The 19,075-nt window shown below is 33.9% G+C and overlaps 1 protein-coding gene across 11 annotated transcripts in view; it reads left to right on the top strand.

Moving 5' to 3' along the window:
* NBEA (neurobeachin) overlaps window positions 1–19,075 on the top strand; it is a 467,529-nt gene that overhangs the window by 64,561 nt on the left and 383,893 nt on the right. For all 11 annotated transcript variants that reach the window (XM_042014378.1, XM_042014387.1, XM_042014386.1 and 8 more), the window contains exon 2: window positions 13,047–13,278. In XM_042014378.1, the coding sequence (XP_041870312.1) occupies window positions 13,047–13,278 (232 nt within the window). The remainder of the gene's footprint in view (window positions 1–13,046; window positions 13,279–19,075) is intronic.

The following is a 19,075-nucleotide window of genomic DNA, read 5'->3' as shown; positions in this document are numbered from 1 at the left end:
GCACCGGAATAAATTTTCTATTTTGCCAGTTGATAATTGTTTCTGAAGACCTCACTTAGAAAGAGCTTTTATGGATTATTATTATTTAAATAACTATGCTTTTCCCATTTATATAACTGTTTCATTTCCTCTGAAGTAACATTTTCACCTAAATTAAGCATTGATTCTGTTTCACAGCAGACAAAAAGGGAAAACCACATTCTCCATGTTAATCATAATGAAGTAAGACATAGGCCTGTGGATATGATTGTAGACATTTTAATGAAAATTAGAATTTATATACTTTATTAATTAGTTATAAATAATATAAATTAATGTTAAATATTCAAAATAAAATAATGTATTTCATAAGGTAAAAATACAGAATAGCAAAATAATACTTTCATATTGCCTTTCTCAAAGTGTCTGTTGCTCTTTAACATTCACATATGCATATTTCAATTTGGAGTGTTTAAAATGAGATCTGAAAAGTCCTTTCATTTGAAATTTGGTTTAGCAATTATGTATAAATGTAGCTTATGATGAGAATCATGAATGGGAAGGGTTTGGTGTTGTTTACAGGGAAGTATAGTGCTTATGTTACTATGTTTATGTTGTGTAAACTATAAGAAGGTTTTTCAGAAGTCTGTTTTCTCCTTATCTCATAGGGAGTAATAGAAGTTCTAACTTCACTTCATATCTGCTACCCTATATTAACTGTGCACTCTCACAAACATTATTATAAATGGCCTCACAGTGATGTTAGCTTTGTGGAAAATGTTTTGGTTCTTAGTAGTAGTCATAAAAGCAAATTAAATATAAGGAAGCATTAAAAAGGAAAAATGAGCAATACAAGAGTCATTTTTATGAAACTCTATAAATTAATAATATGTCTGTATTTTGAATGTTGTATGAAGTCCTGGTGATTTCCAGTCTCAAAAGAAAATATTAGGAGTAGCAAAAAATATGAAGGGTAAGAAGTGTGATTAAATGTAGATTTAAGATGAGAAGTGACTTAACAAAGTAGGATTGCTCAGCTTGGAAAAGAGATGACCAAGTTTATTTGAAATATAAGAGAATAAAGGGAATAATGTGATAGAACCTGATTTCTGCTTTTCAAAATGCAAGTAGCAGAGGGCTGAAATTATATAATCCTGTGGCAGGTGTATAGCAAGATGTTTTTACACAAATCATGGGAAAAATGTGGGACTCCTTACTATGGGGTGTGAAGGCTCCAAAAAATTGAGAGTTCAGAAACTAATCAGAGAAATTATTGAAAAAAATCTATTGGCTTATTGAAACAAAGACTCTATTTCTGGAACAAGAGATTCCTGTGTCACAAGTAATGGGAGGTTGGGATGCTATAATGGAGAAAATGCAGTATATGCCCAGCCTATACTGTTACACTTTTTGTAGATACTTGGCCTCTTGTCACTGAGTTTCAAATGCTGAGATACTTCATGTAATGAAGATCCAATAAGCTTCTTACATAAGGGAAACTCACCACTAATAAATTGTTTCTTACACTTATTTATCTGCCTTTCAGTTTCCTCCTCTAAAATAATCCTTTGTGATTAGAGTTGCATCTCCTGTATTACTGTATAATTCTGGCCTTTGTTCTCAGCTGTGTTATCATTTATAAGTTAAAGAAAATATTTTACTGGATGAAGAACTGCATAATAAATTAACAAGAAGCTTGTGGGAAGGCAATTAGGATGCACTTAAAGGTTTGTAAAACAATTCATTATGGTCTGTGTGCTGCCTCCTTTAGCAATTGAGGTTTTGGATTTTATCATGGCACAAAAAAGATCTTAAATCATTAATGACGGCTAAAACCCTGTGGGAGTCCAGTCACAAACTAGAACAATTTTCTTACATTATTTGAGAGTTATTTAGAGAAGCAAAGGAGACAAATATTGACAAATCTGGTTAAAAAATCCTAGCCTTACAAAACATGGTATCAGAAATTGCCCTTATAACCAAGGGGTGCTTCTTCTTTTAAGGACTTGAAAAGAATAAATTGGTTTAGAAAAGTTTTAAGAGTTTTTAAAGCACAATTCCTGTCCTTTATCTTGTGCGCTTCTGAGGACAAGAAAAATGTAACAAATAGTATAACTTGTCTTGATTTTCTTAAGAAACACAGAACCTTAAAGAATTTATGGACTATCTTTGCTTGAAAATTTAACACGCTACCAAAACTGAAAAGCAACAGGAGTTATATAGCCATTGTTAAGGAGTCTGACTATTGATTTTTCCAGCCATGACACCTTAAATTCATGTATATGTATTCTGCATTTTTTCTCCTACTAGGCACCATAGCACTTTTGCAAATTATGGTATTTCCTGAGAAATTATTTGGTTTGGTAACAACTAATTAGGTTTAGAAGGGTTTTGCTAGCTATAAATTAAAATTTACATGGGAACATGCACTTATCAAGGGAACAAAAGTTTTGAGGTAAAACCATGCTGGTTTCTACTTTTTATTGTGCTTATTTATAAAATATAGTCAATGGGCATTTCAGTCTTAATAACAATTAGGTAGGTTCTACAGGACGTCTTCGCTTGTGCTCCATTGATAAGCTTTAACTCTATAATAGATGCTGTTTTGTTATTATTTCCTGCAATCTATATATCTTTTTAATAGGGAAAATTCTGCTTGGCACTTCCTCTGTTTACTGTTGGCTTTTACCTAGTTATGTTACACACAGAGAATTAAAGGGAACTGTATCACATGTCCAATATTAGTTCTATAGTCACTAAAGAGTCACTAAAGAGTCACTGTTCAGAAATGAGAGAGGGCTTTTCACTGTGCCAAACACCGGGTTGTTTTCTCCCATGTTAACTTTTTGGGGAAGAGGACTGCATTGTAAGTAGTTAATTAGAAATGAAAGATTGATGAAAATGAGTGTGTTGGAATTGAATGTAGAGCTTCTCTAGTTGGTGATGAACATTGCCACTGGAAAGTCTCAAAATGTTGATACCAAACAAAAGTGTTACTACATATCTCAAAATTATTGATGTAAGCAAGAGCAGGATGTTGAGAATTAAGGACACTGTTCTTCCCTTTAAGCTCCTGCTTTTCAGCAAAATGAAGCTGAGGGGAAGACCAGTGCTGTGCACATCTCTCTTCAGTGTTTGAGATCATTTTTACCTGGCATTGTGGTTTACTTGGGCTATCACTCTGCCATTAATCATTAATGTACACCTATAGGTATCAGCTGGAAAATGGCACTGTCATAACTAAGTTCATTGGAACTGTTTTGGTTTTAAATATTGCATAGCCATGATTTATAGTTTCTGGGCTTTTAAGAGTTGTACAGTCTTTTGTGACAAGCGGGAAATGAAACATTTCAAAATGAAAGCCGTGAAAGACCCTAAAGAAAACCAAAACTTGAGAGAGATGGACAACAGAAGGGGATACTTTAAAAATGAATTATTTAATTTTAGAAATTAAATTAGGTAATAGCTAGCTTAATCTTAATAGAGAAATATAAGTAATTCCTTTTCTTACCAAACAACAGTGCAGTGGTATAAAAAAACCAAGCTGGGTTTATGGCAAGTGGTATTCAGCAAGGCAAGTGGCACATAAGAGAGCTCCTGAATAGTGAGGAAAAACAGGTAATGCCCTCATAGAGCAACCACTTTGTCTTCCTGTTTGTACCTCATGGGAAAGAAGGGGACAATAAAAGAGCCTGCAAACTCCAGATTTTGGGTGTACAGACTAAGGGTCTGTATTTGATGAAGAAGATAGTGGGCAAGTACATGAGGCTAGTGGCCTTTGTCCTGATGGTATGTCACTATTTTTGTGATCTTAGCCAAAGTGTGTAGGTACCACACACACCCCCCCCATAATATTCACGATCAACATCCTTTGTCATATTTTTCGTCTTGAATTGTTATGTGTCTTTGATGTACCTGGGAACAATCCCACAGACTATTCCGAAATAAACCCCATAATTTTCCAAGACTAAAATTCCATTATCTGTATTGTTGCAATTTATTCTAGTCACAGAATGCATCTGTGAGTTAACATACAAAATAAAAATTGTTTTGACAAGTATGTTTGAATAATAACAAATGAATAAAGTAAACAAACAAACAAAAAAGTTTTAAAAACCCAATTGTTATGAGTTACTGGCAACTTCTGTTGACTACAGTTGTCTATTAGTATTCATTGCAAATACATTCTGTTTGCTCCTGTATGTGAAGTTTGGAAAACAGGCATGTATGTGCATTGAGGGATTTTTCAGTTGTTTTCTTTTAAAAACAGACATTGCTGTTTGCACAAACATGTTGTGTGATATTGTTTGCTGTGTAATACAAATTAGATTTAAATCAATGTGTAATTGTTGAAAATTTAAAGTTTCTTAGAGTTTCAATTTTTTGGTGATGCTCTCTGATAACTGTTAAACCTCTGCAAGGTTTGCTTTACAGAGATAAAATATCATTCAAATTACCTAAAAAAGAAAAAACCCAAAAAGCTCCATATAGTTTTTGACTCTTGAAAAATAACTAAGGGATGCTACTGACCTATTAGATTTGGCTGTGCAAGTTTCAGCAGTGCAAATGTGTAGTCTTATTAGTAGAAGAGGCTACACAAGTAGCTACAAAAACCACTTATTTTTTCAGAGAATGTTTCATTTGTGACTTTCATAACTCTCAGTTGTTTCAATTTCTTCTGCTTCTTTTCTGGCTTGGAAACAAAGAAGATACTTTAAAGCAAAAACAACAACAACAACAACAACAACAACAACAAAAGCACAATTCGAAAACACCACCAAGTAGCTACTTGTTTTAAAATATACCTGGTTATTGAAACTAGGAAATCAGAAGCCTGTATATTAGAGCTTATACTGTACTTGCATCTGTACCTTGATCTTAAAGTTATTTTTGAAAGTGAGAGAAGACAGGGAAGAATTGGCTATGAAGTATTAAAAGCAAAATTAACCAGTAATATCTGTTTAGTAATAGTATTTTTCATGCTCTTTCAGCTGTGCTCACTTATCAACTTCTTTATAGTCCATAAAAATCAATTTTGAATTTTTGCTTTCAGACGTGTGGCAAACCTAAGCTGCTTGGTTTTATTTATTAAAATAAATTGTCAGTAACTGTTCCCTTTTCGGAGGTAAGAAAGTCCCTTATCTAACTGGCTGATCTCTTTTGTGATTAAGTCAAGATCAGAAGTAATTTATAGGAGAAACTGAACTAGATAAACTGAAAACAAATTAGTTCCAAGTTTGAGAATGATTTTAATTTTACTTCACTGAAAATAAACCTGCAAATTTTGTTTCTTAGTCTTTAATTATTCAGGTTTAACGTCTTGAACTAAAAGCTCATGTTCTCCTTTGACCAAAAGTGATTTTGGGGAGATGGAGATAATAAATAGGAAGAATGTCTCCTTCTAGTGACACAGGAACAATAGACCAGGAGGAGGACTTCTGGTTTTGTGTTTTGGATTAGGTACTTTTATGTAAAATTCTTTTACCAGTCTTCATTTGTCAGAAGTGATTGGATTACTTTGCAAATTCTTCTAAGTGGGTAATATTTGTTTTGTGTCACAATTTAAAAATCTCTTTTTTGCATCCCTCTAAGGTAGGACTTTTTATTTCAAAGAATGAGTCTTGTGCTAAAGAAGCTTTTATGAAGGCAGGTATTTGAACTTTACATGACTAATTCCTCTCCTACCCCAAAATAGTGGTTTTTACAGTTAGGTAGAGAACAGCTTGAGAAATTTGTGCCAAATAGCCCATTTTGGTGGGTTTTTTTTGTTTGGTTTGGGGTGGTTTTTTTCTTTTTTCTCTTTAAGCATCCACAATACTTAGAAAAGGTCTAACATTGTCAGGTATGTGTTTAAGAGAGCAGGGGAGAGAAGGAGTTGTAATTTTCTCCTGGCAAACTATTAAGTTAAACTATTAGCTCTGGGTTATACAGCCTTGTGGTCTGTCCAAGTGTAATTGATCCTTGTCTCAGTAAATCATACGTATATGCAGTTGATCTTCCACTGGAGTTGATCTGCCTGCAGGAGTATCCTCCTCCCACAAAGGAAAATAGAAGAAAATAAAGGTAAATCACGGAGATATTTTTAAGCTTGTATAATAACAAGCTCGTTATAGAAAGTACTACATGCTGACCATGTTACTTCATTTGTATTGTTTCAGCAAGTGAAAAAAACCATTTGAATTCATTTGTCACATTACTTTAAATTTGTCAATAGACTTACTAGGTAACATTCCCTTAGTGACAAACTGCTGAGTATGTGCGATATATTATTCAGAGTAAAAATGTTTTTGAAGTTAAAATGAACGAAGGCTTGTTTAAAAGGGATATGTTAATGTGCAGAATTACATCCTGTTGTAATGATTCACAAGAGAATCAGTCTTTTTAGCGCTGTCATTTGGTTCTAAACCATATTGTGAGCACATTGGTTAAGATTTATCCGACATTACTTTAGATGTGCCTGTCTGAACTCGTTGTCCTTTTATAGTCAGTAAAAAGTACTACATTCCCTGAAAAAGATTTATTTCATTCTGATGTTGCATCTAAAACCAATGAGATGAATCACTTCCCTGAAGCATCTTTTACTTTCCAATGATGGTAAAGAGAATTGTGAAAATTAGCCCAGATACACATAACTGTAATTCAGATCTCTAAGGACTACCATTCACCAATTTAAATTTACCATTTAAAAATAAAGAATGTATACCAGTTATGAAACATACCTTCTTAAGTGTTTTTTAGCTGTGATTTTCTCTGTAGTTCTATTGATATATTTAGGTTAACAAGTGCATATGATCAGCACACGTTTCTGGCACTGAAGAGTTTAATTTATTCCATTTAGCATTCTAAATGCTTTTGCCTAAAGAAATCTTTCATGCAGTTGAAGAAGAATCTTCCTAAAAATCTGAATTAATTGTTTTGAAATTTAATGGTTTAGTTAATGACCAGAAAACAGTAACTTGTTTTTTTCCTGCCTGGGTCCTCTACTGCTTTTCTCTTGACAACTGTGTTTTAATCTTATACTGTTGCCCTGTCTTTATAAAAGAAAAAGTAGCAGCCTGATTTCTCATATTTTGAATTCTCACTGGTGATTATGAAATCAGTTCAGTGTTGTTTTGTAGAAAAGATGTTCCAGTTTTGACAAGAATTATTCTTCAATGTTATATGATGGCTTTAGTGATCAAGAGTTAAATGTTTACTAATTTTCTCTTCAAAACAACTAATTGATTTGGGATTTTAAGAGATTTTCAATCCTATTCTCATCTCCTTTCCCGTGGAAACGTGTGTCAAATGCCAAGTCAGCTGTTTTGCAATGCCTAAAAAGATAGAGGAGCATGGGGGAGAGGAAGAGAAATAATAACTTTGTTTCCAAACTGTTTGCCTCCTATATAGCTGCAAGGAAAGGCTTTTTTAATCTGGTTGTATGTCTATGTATTTGAACCTAAAATGCTTCAGTCCAAAACAGATGATGATTGTTGTCATGTTGACTGTGATATGCCCTCATTTATTTTTGCCTTTAGAAAAAGCAGAGCAAATTTGATAGTAGTTAATTAGAAAGGAGAATGTAGGAGTGACTTGGTGCAAATTGGGCCTGGATTTGGTTAGGGTTGTAGTAATTATACTATTGTGATACTTGAATTTTTCAGTGGCACTGTCTGTCTAGTATTGGAATTAATGTTGTTGATTTTTGTTTAAATAAATGCAAATAGGACTCAAACTTGAAGGAAGCTAGAAAATGCTTCTTTGACAGCAATTAATCTCTCTGCAAATTTAGAGATTTAAATGCTTGAAGACTTTGGTTTATATAGTTCTAACATACTTTCTTTAATCGTTGCTGTCTATGGCTTCCTGAGGAAAGGAAGTGGATAGGGAAGTTTTGAGCTCTTCTCCCTGGTATCCAGGGCCAGGATGCATGGGAATTGTTCAAAGCTGCATCAGGGGAAATTTAAATTGGGTGTTAGGAAGCATTTCTTTGTGAAGAAGGTGGTCAAACACTGGAACAGCCTTTCTGAAAAGGTGTTTGATGCTCTAAGCCTGTCAGTGTTTAAGAGGCATTTGGATAATGCTGTCATCAACATGCTTTCCTCATGCTTTCAGACAGTCCCAGAGTGGTCAGGCACTTGGACCAGGTGATTCTTCTAGGTCCCTTCCAACTGAAATATTCTATTCTCTGTTAATTTCAATCCATTCTTCCAAACTTGATCTGAGGAATCTGGTACTAAAAAATTCCAGTTTTCAAAAGTCAACAATTTAATTCTAGATGTTCTGCAGCATGTATTTTATTGCATTTCAAGGACTGGTATGAATATACTATCTGAGATATGTAGACAACTTCTCGTGTTTGGGGCAGTATTTCTTCTCTGTTCAGGATCAAAAGGGCATAAAAGACCTACCTAAGTTCTGCAGAGATGTGGCAACTTAGGAAGAAATACTTGTATTGCATAGCATGATGAATGGTAGAAACTTACTGAGGAATGGTCACAATATTGAGACAATGGAGATTCCAAGTAAAGCAGCTGCATTTGAGAATGATTGTGTAGGTTAAGGGAGGTTCTTGGAGCAGTGTGCAAGGAGTGCCAACCTGTTGTTATAAACAGTCTCAGCATGGGGAATATAGTCTAACTTGCTTATTGCTGGCAGTTCAGAAGCACTTTGGGAGGAATTATTTGTTCACCACAATCAACAAACCTGGAACCGTGATCTGAACATTGGGTTGGCGCTTCATTTCTTACAGCTGTGCTGCGAAAGATGCAGAATATGACAAAGTAAAAGCAATACTTCAAGATACTTAATCACAGTGAAAGCATAGTCTTCACTGAATATTAAATATTCCCTTGAAGAGTGCAAAGACTTGGTGTTTGACATAAAAAAAGAGTGTATTTGAGATGTATGATATAAGAGCACTGATTTATGGTATGGTATACTGGCTTCTGTAAGGATTTCTATCAAAGTGTTCATGTTGTACTCCAGCTAAAATTTGTCTTATTACAGAAATCTTCCACACGCTATATTAAAAATAAGTTACTTTATAGAAGTATGATTTAACTTTTTGGTATGTGGTTTGCATCCACAGTTCTACCCAACTTAGAAAGTTGCAAATTCATTATGAATATTTAGTTCCTTATTGGCAGTTTTTAATAGTTCTTTGTAGCAGCATCCTCAGGGTCTCCAAGACGTCTTTTCTGGATGATAATATCAGGCTTTGGAGCCTGTCGTCCTGTACACATGAGGAAAACTATAATAATGTAGTATTACTTTGCATTTACTAATTTTGAATTTTTAAGCATTGTTGCCTGGACGGTTGATATCAGAAAAATCTTTGCAGCTCTCAGTAGCTGGTGTTTTGTAACTGCATTTAATGATTTCTGGCTCTTCAGCAAAGTTTGTCCTTTCATTAGTGTCAGCACATTATCAGATCATTGTCACTGTGGTTCTCTGCCGGTTACCTCCCCCTGTTGTGGAGACTGGTTATTCCTCTTTACCTACTGTCTTGGGAAGTGCAGGTGCAGAAATGTTGTTAGAGGATTTTTTTTTTGTAGTGAATGATCTACTTCTTTTATTGGCTGAATTCCATTTGATCATGCACATTGTAGAACAGAGATACCTGCTTCATTTCTTGAACAAAAATTAACCATGTTCATTTATTTCTGTATATTCACTTCACTTTTGTTTAGCTTTTCCTTGTCATCTTAGACTTCTTTTTATCAAGACTATTAATATTTTTAATTCATGATGAATTTAGGATGACTATTTTAAAGAAGTCACCTCCCCCTGCCTTCCTAAATTTTTGCTATTATTGTCAATTAGTTCATTAATTTGTTTCCTTTATTAAGGAAGTTGATTTTTAATGATAATTATGATAATTTTTACTGTCTGAAATATACTTAAACTGAAGTTAAGGGCAAATAGGAAAATTTTAATGTTTTCTTTGGTGAAATAAGCAGTCGCCCTGACGGGCTATACATTTCTTGTTGCCAGTTGTAAAAGTAAAGTACTTGTAGCACCTCCTGGATAGTCTGTAGCCCAGTAGAAGATTCTCCATGAAAGAAATTTTATTAGCCCTCAGTGTATTTTTTGATGCATATTTTCTGAGATGTTTTGTAGAATGAGACGTCTTGGTTTTAATGGTACTGAAATATCCTGTTACTTCAGACTGACACGGGAGCTTCATTTCAGTCTTAAATGTTACATATTAGTATATTGATTTATGTTAGAAAGCAAATACAGTTTGACTTATTTTAGTCTTTAGTTAATTATTTCCATCTGTTTTACTCATTCTATATTTGTTTATTAATTTAAATTAACCAGAATTTGACAATGAATAGTGTTTGAGGAAAGGGGATCAGTCTGTATTGCACCTCTTCATTCCAACTGAGGCATTACTGGATTTTTCCTTGTTTTTAAGTCCATCTTATCAAAACCAAATGGTGGGATTCGCCTCACCTAAATTTGGTAGTATATCTAGTCTGAAGGTAGTATATCTAAATATTATCACAGAATTTTTGGAGTTGAAACGGAAGTCTGGAAGTTCTCTGATCCAGCCCCTCTATGAAAGCCAGGCCAACTGAGGCTGGTTGTTGAGATCTGTGACCATGTGGTTTTTGAATGTATCCAGTGGTGAAGATTCCACAGATACAATTTTTCATCCTAGACATCCTCTGTTGAAGGAACTGGAAGAAAGTAGATACTTCCAGGAGGCGTTTAATTTCATCTTGGGATAAGCATCTAAGAAACTTCAATTGAATGTCTTCTACATATGGCTGTTTTACTTCTGTGTGTTTTTAACGTAATCTCAGAGAGGCTCATCCTGGTGAAGAGAGATCTGAGAACACAACAACCCAGATTGCTGATGAAGTATGCACATGTTGCATAGAAACTCCACCTGGGTTTCTTGAAAAGAGAGTAAAAACTCTGTAAACCTATTTCATTATTCTAAAGAATGACCATAGAAATACTGTGCTTCTAATCTTGAATTTTTTTTGCCTTCCTTTGCTACACATTATGTGTTTACCAAATATGCAAATATATATGCAGTCACAAGGTTTAAATTAAAGTACTAATTATAATTAGGATAATAGTTTTATTTGAATGTAATTAAATGTCTCAGGAGAACTAAGGAGGTAGTCAGTTTATATATTTAGCATATTAGAAGCTTTTATGTTACAAAATTATAAATTGTTTATTAGCAGTTAATTGATAGAGGAAGAAGTAATTGAAAGTGAATGAAAAGTATGAATTAGGGTGGAAGCCAAAGATTGTCCTTGCTTACTTGTATTAATTGTCTGAAGATTGGGTATGAAAGAAGTCTTTGAAGCTTTGGATAGGTTTAGCCATCAAAAAAAGTTTGCATAGTATTTCAACTTTCTTATTTTTTAGAGTTTAATTTGAAGGCAATACCTACTGCTTTTAAATAGGCCACAGAGTTGCCTTCTATTAAAAATGACTGTTGAAATTATGCACTTTTAAGAGATAATTCTTTGAATATCTTTAAAACATGTTGTTGAAATTTTAATTATATAACTCCATGAAAAAAAATAGAACAGAACGTCTTAGAATTATTTTAATATTAATTTATTCCATTATTTTGTGTAATATATTTACAGTTTCTGTAATTAGTGTTACTGACAGGCTGAGAGAGTTGAATTTGTTCAGCCTGAAGAACAGAAGACTCCAGGCAGACCTTATAGCACCTTCCAGTACCTAGAGAGGGCCTAAAAGAGAACTGGACAGGGAGTTTTTACCAGGGCGTGTACTGAGGGGTTGAGAGGGAGACGGCCTTAAACTGAAGGAGGGAAGGTTTAGATTAGATATTATGAAGAAATTTTTTACTGTGGGAGTGATGAAGCACTGGAACAGGTTGCCCAGAGATATTGACCAAGGCTGGATGGGACTCTGAGTAACCTGGTCAAGTGAAGGTCCCTGTCTCTGCCAGTGGGGTTGGAACTAGATGATCTTTAAGGTGCCTTCCAACCCAAGGCGTTCTGTGATTCCATGACTCTATGAAATTTCACATTGGTGCTTTCAAAATTCTTTAAAGCTATTAGGATAAAGTAGGATGCATGCTGTGTTTCCTTCATAATTGAGGGATGTTTCTACCATTGAAAGGGGATTGGTTTTTTTAAGCTAAATTTTATATTCCGTTCAGTAGGTTGTCTTGAATTCAGCTTTTTTAAGTTGCACAAGTGATCGAAATTGTTGAATTCTACTCCTGAAGATATATTTGGTCTTGACTGTACCTTCTTTTGCTGGTTTGCTTTTCCCTCCCTCTGATTTCATGCCTGGCAGTTGTGCTATTTAATTGGAGCTCAGGACTTTGGATAGAGTTTTGCCAGTACCTGGATAGATGGGAATCAGGCTGTCATTTCATCAGTCCTGCTGTTAACTCGCTTCTCATCTGAGTGCTTGTTCCTCTCCTGGTGCAGTCTCTCCCTTGCACCAGTAATAGGTTTCCTTGACCACACGATGAGCTGATCTGTGGTATAGCAATGTAAGTTTTCTGTGTCTGTGTTGGTCCAGAGCAGAACACTGATTCTTTTTCTGGGCATGACTGCATGACTGTTTGGGTGGGACAATGGAAAAGGCAGTAAGGTCTTCCAAATACAAAACTAAGGGCAAATGTTGGCTTATATCAGGAGAAAAAGCTAAGTTAGTTTTAGTGTCTTTTTATTTTTGAGTAGGCAAATTTCAGAGACTGTTGGAAAAGCTTCAGTTGCTTCTTGAGTTTTTCAGGTTCTGCACTACATCTGTCTGGGCCAGGCTACTATTTAAATTACTTCATAGGAAGGAATACTTCAAATATATTTTGATTTTATTTTATTGAGATGCTATATTCAGCACTGTGACAAAACTGAAGGTAGTATTTTATGGTACTAGTGTGTACATTTTTTACAAGCTTTTTTTTGCATAGCATGATTGTTAGTTTGCTCTTACAGAGCATAGCTGTGAGTTTCTCTTATCAAAATTACTTCTCTAATCATGTGAAACATATTCTGTATTGGTCACTATGAAGGTATGAGAGACACTAAACTATGGATTTCGCATTGTAATGCTGTTCTTGTTTTCTTTTTTAGCTGGTTGGTGGTGAATTTGATCTAGAGATGAACTTTATAATCCAGGATGCAGAGAGCATTACATGCATGTCAGAGCTTTTGGAGCACTGTGATGTTACGTGCCAAGCAGAAATCTGGAGTATGTTCACTGCAATTCTACGTAAAAGTGTCCGTAATTTACAGACTAGCACGGAAGTTGGCTTAATTGAACAGGTACTGCTGAAGATGAGTACTGTGGACGACATGATTGCAGGTATAAATTCCCAACTGATAAAGTAATTATTGCATTCTTGAGCTGTCAATGTTTTATGATTATGGAAGGGTATGGGATGTTTTGATTTTTACTTAAAGTGATGTTTTCATTAGTACTGCTATTGAGTCAGAAGTACTTTTTTATTAATTTCAGGAAAAATGACAAAAATATGTTCTTAGTTTGAAATCTATGTAGATACATTGTGTAAAATAACTGGTTGTTAATTCATCTGAGAAGATATTGTTATCTTAATGATACAAAAAATAAATTTTTAACATAATTAAAAACACTATGTTAGACTTTTTAACTACAAGGCAATATTTTAGGTTTTAAATACATTGGTCATTTTTAATTATGATGTCAGAATTGCTAGATCCATTTTAAACATAACCTCATCTGACAGCATAACTGATATTATTTATAGGTTAGAATGCTGGATGTATGGATTATGTTAAACAATCATTCCATAATGCATACCTGTGATCCCTAGAATATATCTTCATTTTTTATACTTGTGTCTTTTAACATCCGATAACTTTTTGCAGCATTAAAAAATACCATGCTTTGTTTACTGAAAATAAGTGATGAAGTTATTGCCGAGTTATGGTTGTCATAGTATGTTTGAAGAAGTTTGTGATATTCCACACTACCTCCTCTCAGCCACAGGGTACAGATTATAATCCTGATTACTTGGATAAAGAACAGGTTTGCTCACCACATTTAAATATGGCACCTGAAGATATACATATGATTACTATTTATTTTCCTGGAGGGAAAAAAAAGCAGTTTCTTTCAACACAGTGTGAAAGTAGTTCTTAATTTTTATATAGTTTGTAACTGATGGTAGGATACTTATATTTTGAGGCATTTTTGAAAGATTTCAGAGGTTTACCTTCCATAATTCTAATATTTTAGTTGATGATCTGATTCCTGACACATATACAGGTTTTGTGGAACAGTAAACTAGCAGGATTTCAGATGAGAAGCAAGATGATAACAGTAGGATGAAAAAGGGGTTACTGGAGGGAGCCCAACAAGGAATGATTCTGTCCTTGGCTTTTTTTTTTAGTATAAATGTGTTTGTAATATTAAATATTTGGAAAAGCCGTATGCTGTTTTTCAAAGCAAATCATAGTCAACACCTTGTTGATTAGAAATGTATCTGTAAATGCTAAAATCATAAGTGTTGTGCTAAATACTGTACTGTGAAATTCAGACTGAAATATAACAGACCAATAGATTCACAAATTATGGTTTTCACCAAATATGTTTTGTGTTACAGTATTTGTAAGTATGTCAGAATAGTGTAAGGGTGAATATACTCTTTTATTCCATGTTAAATAGAACATTATATGATGAGAACAAACATTTCTATCTTAAAGTTTTTCAGGGTTTTACTCATGGAAATAATGTTCTTACATGGGTAATCACACCAACAAAATTTGTCCAATTTAAGTTCCTGTAAGTGGTACTTCTGTACGTGGCATACAAGACTGTAATGATGTCACCATTAGAGATATTTTTTTTCTTTTTAAACTGCCTAGCTAATTGTAGAAGTCGGAAATCAAGAGCATAGGATCTGGCTTTTAGGAGTATTTGGGAACTGAAAAAACACTCTGAATTTACAGATATTAATATAAGCCAGGGGTAGTAAATTTAAAAAAAAAAACAAAACCCTAATGGATCCTCTACTTCATTAATCTTTTTTCTGAGAGTGGTCACATAGTGCTTCAGAAAGAGACCTTTTGCAGAAAAAACTTCAGTAAGCTTGCTCTTTGGTATACTTATGGACGAAGGGAGCACATATTTAATTTAAAATCAAAACTGAAAATTGGAATTCTGATGACATTTTAGCTCTGCAGTGTGTTTCAAATTATTTGAATATTCTTATATAAATCATGAGCAGGGAAATAACAGAATCATGCTTCCTAGGGTTTTTCTCTGATAACTGTAAATAGGTGATTTTTTTGATTTTTTTTTTCTGAACAAGACATGGAAGCAACCAAATTGATCGTTTTGCTTTTATCTCTTGATTTCTGTAAGCACTTTAGTGTCCTTTTATAAGTGGTAATAATGTTGGTAATAAGTCAGAAGTAACAACTTATAGTTATTACTCATGTAATAACTATTTTGATATTAGGCAATATCAGAGACAACTAATGCAGTATCTGTATTCCCTAAGCTGCTGTGCAGTTGTTGAGGTCATAATTGACAGCAGATGACTGTAGAACTGTTTTGCCTCAAATATTTCTGTGAACTTCCCAAAGCCAGGAAATAAAGTAAGAAATTTTGTGCTAAAATGATTTTTAACATTGAAGGGAGGATGTTTTGAACAAGAGCTGTGTTAATTTTTACTTCTAGTAAGTTAGTACTACTTTTTTTCCCAAAACAATTGCTAATACTCTGTCAGCCCAATGTTTTGAAATTGACTTTTATCATCTGTAAAGGGTACAGGTTTTCTGTTTTTTTTTTTTTTTTTTTGTAATTTGCTTCTCTGGGATTTGTTTCTTTGTTTTTAAGTCATCTCATTTGTTCCTTTGTGAAACACTTTGATTAGACCTAGATAGGATTTAAATAGACAAGACAGGCATAATGTCTGTTTTGTGTTCTGACAGCACACTTTCAGGACCAGTCTAAGTCTGAAGCCACTCTTCTCTGATTTTATGAGAGTAAGACAGCAGCAAATAAACACATACCCAAACTTTTGCAATGAGAAGAATTTTTCTGTCTGTTTATATGAAGACTGTCAGATTCATGAGGTTCTGAGTACTTTAAATATCTCACTTTATGCGATTTTACAGATTCTGTGGTGAAGAATAAAAGCTTAATCACTTTGAAAGTCTCAATGGCAATCCAAATGGGTTCAATTTGCTTTCAGAAGCATCACCTGTCAAAAGTAATCTTTGTACTGTGATAATCTGTTATACTAACAGGGAATGGTCACTCATTTTATCAAAAGTTAAAGAGAAAACATTTTCATAGATGATTGGTGTTTTTTTTTTTTTTTTTTTTTTTTAAACAGCTGCACAGGATCTCCCTTGAGGGATTCAGTTTTTACAGTTCTCTGTTTCCAGGTGATGAGTAGTGAAGCAGGTCATCTGCTCTGAGGACTCTTTGGGATAGTGTGTCTGTAGTCCCTTCTGAGAAGTCTTTACTGCAGATGGGAAAGTAGTCTGAACTCATAGAGAGTAGATATGTCTCACCTAAGTCCCATTTTTTCTCCACAGTTCTGTTGTGATGCTGTAGGTAATTGTTCTAAAATTGCTGGGACTGAATTCTTAAGCACTGAAACAGTTCCTAGTTTTCAATCAACAATGTTGGGTTTTGACTGCTCTGTCATTAATGGGCTGTTAACAAGCTTTTCTCTTTCAACTCCTTCCATAAGAAAAACTGCAAAATTATTACATTCTATATTTACAATCTGTAGAAATTAATTTACATCACCAACAAGGGTTAAAATTCACAGTTTCATGGCCATGTAACATTAAGAGGTTAAGGAGGCATGAGGGTAGTTTCCTGAAGTTGTCTTTCAAAAGCCGTTTAATATGTCCTCTAAAGTTAATGCCAGACCCCTCATTTTGATATATGTGCATTGTTACTTGAAAGACAGGCAGGCAATTTTTATGTTGTATTTTCATATTAAGTGACTGAATTAAGCATTCCTTCAAGGTTGCTGGTTAATTTATAGATCATATGAAAACTGCTTAGTATGAAAGTATTCCGAAGGTGCCATTAATAGAAATTAGAAATGCATTAAAAATGAGAAACTGCCTGTTTTCTCCTTCTGGACTTAATATTATTTTATATGATCTTGTTTCTGAAATGAGATCATGGACTCCAGTTATATACGTAATCTTACTTTATATTAAAAAAACAAAAGATGTAGACATTAAAAAAATCCAGTTGTAGTATGCTTTCTGACCTTTGTCCATTTATAGATGAGTGGATTATTAGGATTTATAAACCAGATGGGACTGACTCTTTTATGAGATTTCTAATAAGTACGAATAAAGTTATGTAATAGTTGTTTTTAAGTCTTTTTATATGGAAACAAAAAACAAACCTTCTTTAGAGGAATTTACAACAATACCTTTAAATAGCCCTAAGTGCTTCAACTTCCACAGATGCTGTTTGTTTTATCTTTCCTTGATACCTACTGGGCTTCAGTCTTCCAGGTCATTATTTTACCCAGAGTTACATAATTAGAGAGCTTACATTTGTTTCTCTCCATCAATGTTTAATTCATTACTTATAAATATGTATTTCTAATGCCTGTAGGTTATCCACATCTTCAGTAGAAATAAGAATTTTTCTGTGCCATAAGGTAGTACAGGGCTATAACAATGAAACAAAGCAGCACATGTTCAGTGATTTTTAATACTTGCCAATCATTTCTGTGTTTGACTGTATTAATTTGCACTTTTGTCATCTATGTTACAAGATTTTTTTTTAATGGTGTTCTGATTTTCACCAGACAACTTTGCATCTGCACAACATTTTTTCTCTGTGAAGGAAGCAATATTTGCAGTCTCTTGATCTGAAAAGCAAGCTGAAACAACAAAATAAGAATTGGTAAATTCTCAGCCAAAGATTAGTATTCACTTGTGCTTATTTCCTTTTCTAAAGAAGAGTTCAGTTTGTGACTGTTCCTAGTTTCTGATCATGTGCAAGATGTGCAAATCACTGCCAGCTTCACATTGCAGGCTGGAGACTACAGTGAAGGGGGCAGGTGCTAGGAGAGCTGAGTCATAGAATTCACCTCCATGAAATACAAGGTGTTTGGTTTTCTTAGCTGTATTTTGTTTTCCCTAAGTCCGTCACAAATATATGTGGCACTATTTTTAAAGGGAGGATTAAAGAAATGAGAAAGGGATAAAAAATCTATACTTGAAGATTAGGACTATATTCAGAATTTATGGTGAAAATGTCTACAAAGTTGTTTTGCCTTTCCTGATATGCAGTTTCACTCACCAAACGGTTTACTATATCTTCTGTAAATTAAATGATATTTCATTCTTCACACATGCCTTTTGCTTGCTAAGGATCAGAGGCTAGTTTCATAGTGGAAAAAGCTAAATAAATATTAATGCTTTTGCTCAAAACCACTTATATATGGATTTGCAAAAAGAAAAAAATGTTTAAAACCAAAATATGAATGTGAAATGTCTTTGGAAAGAATTGTTTTTCCTGAGAGCTACTCTTTGTCAGCACCTGTAAGAATCATCCTTTCACTAATGAACAGAGATAACATGCAGTCCTACAAATAAAATATAAGATTATATGTAGAAAGTTATGTCTTTACAAGTTTTAGCAGGGAGACAGGAGGGGGGCGGGGAATTCTGTAATTGTTGAACAGATGGGGAAGGTGTGTTAATTCTGGTTCTGTTGTGTCATAGCTCTTTTGTTTTGAAAACTCTGTACTTCACTGCTTGATCTTTGAATTAAATTCTTATGCCTCATCTGTGAAGATGAGCAAATTGGTTTTCCCCCTGCTAGAGGAAGTAGTAATTCTTCTAAGTACATTTTATTCCAGAAAGAAGTGTGGAGTATAAGGAAAGGTTCAGCATTCAACAAGCTAACAAATTCTTAAAATGAAATTCTGGGGTTTTAAATAAAAATTCAAGCACTACCAGTAATTTAAACCTGATACTCTCTGAAAGGAAGACTCTGTTTAATGTTCTTACTGTATAAGTTCATGGGTTTTGAGACATTGTAATGAAAGCTGTATTCCATAAGCTTCTTTTTATTGTGCTCTTTAATTATTTTCTCACTATGATTTTTATTTTCCTTACTTTTT

Source organism: Corvus kubaryi, unplaced genomic scaffold (assembly GCF_017639235.1).
Source record: "Corvus kubaryi isolate FWS band 111438036 unplaced genomic scaffold, C.kubaryi_AGA036_p1.0 split1-65, whole genome shotgun sequence".
NCBI lineage: Eukaryota > Metazoa > Chordata > Aves > Passeriformes > Corvidae > Corvus > Corvus kubaryi.
Note: the sequence above shows the minus strand (reverse complement) of the source record. Positions and strands in the feature narration are given on the sequence as shown.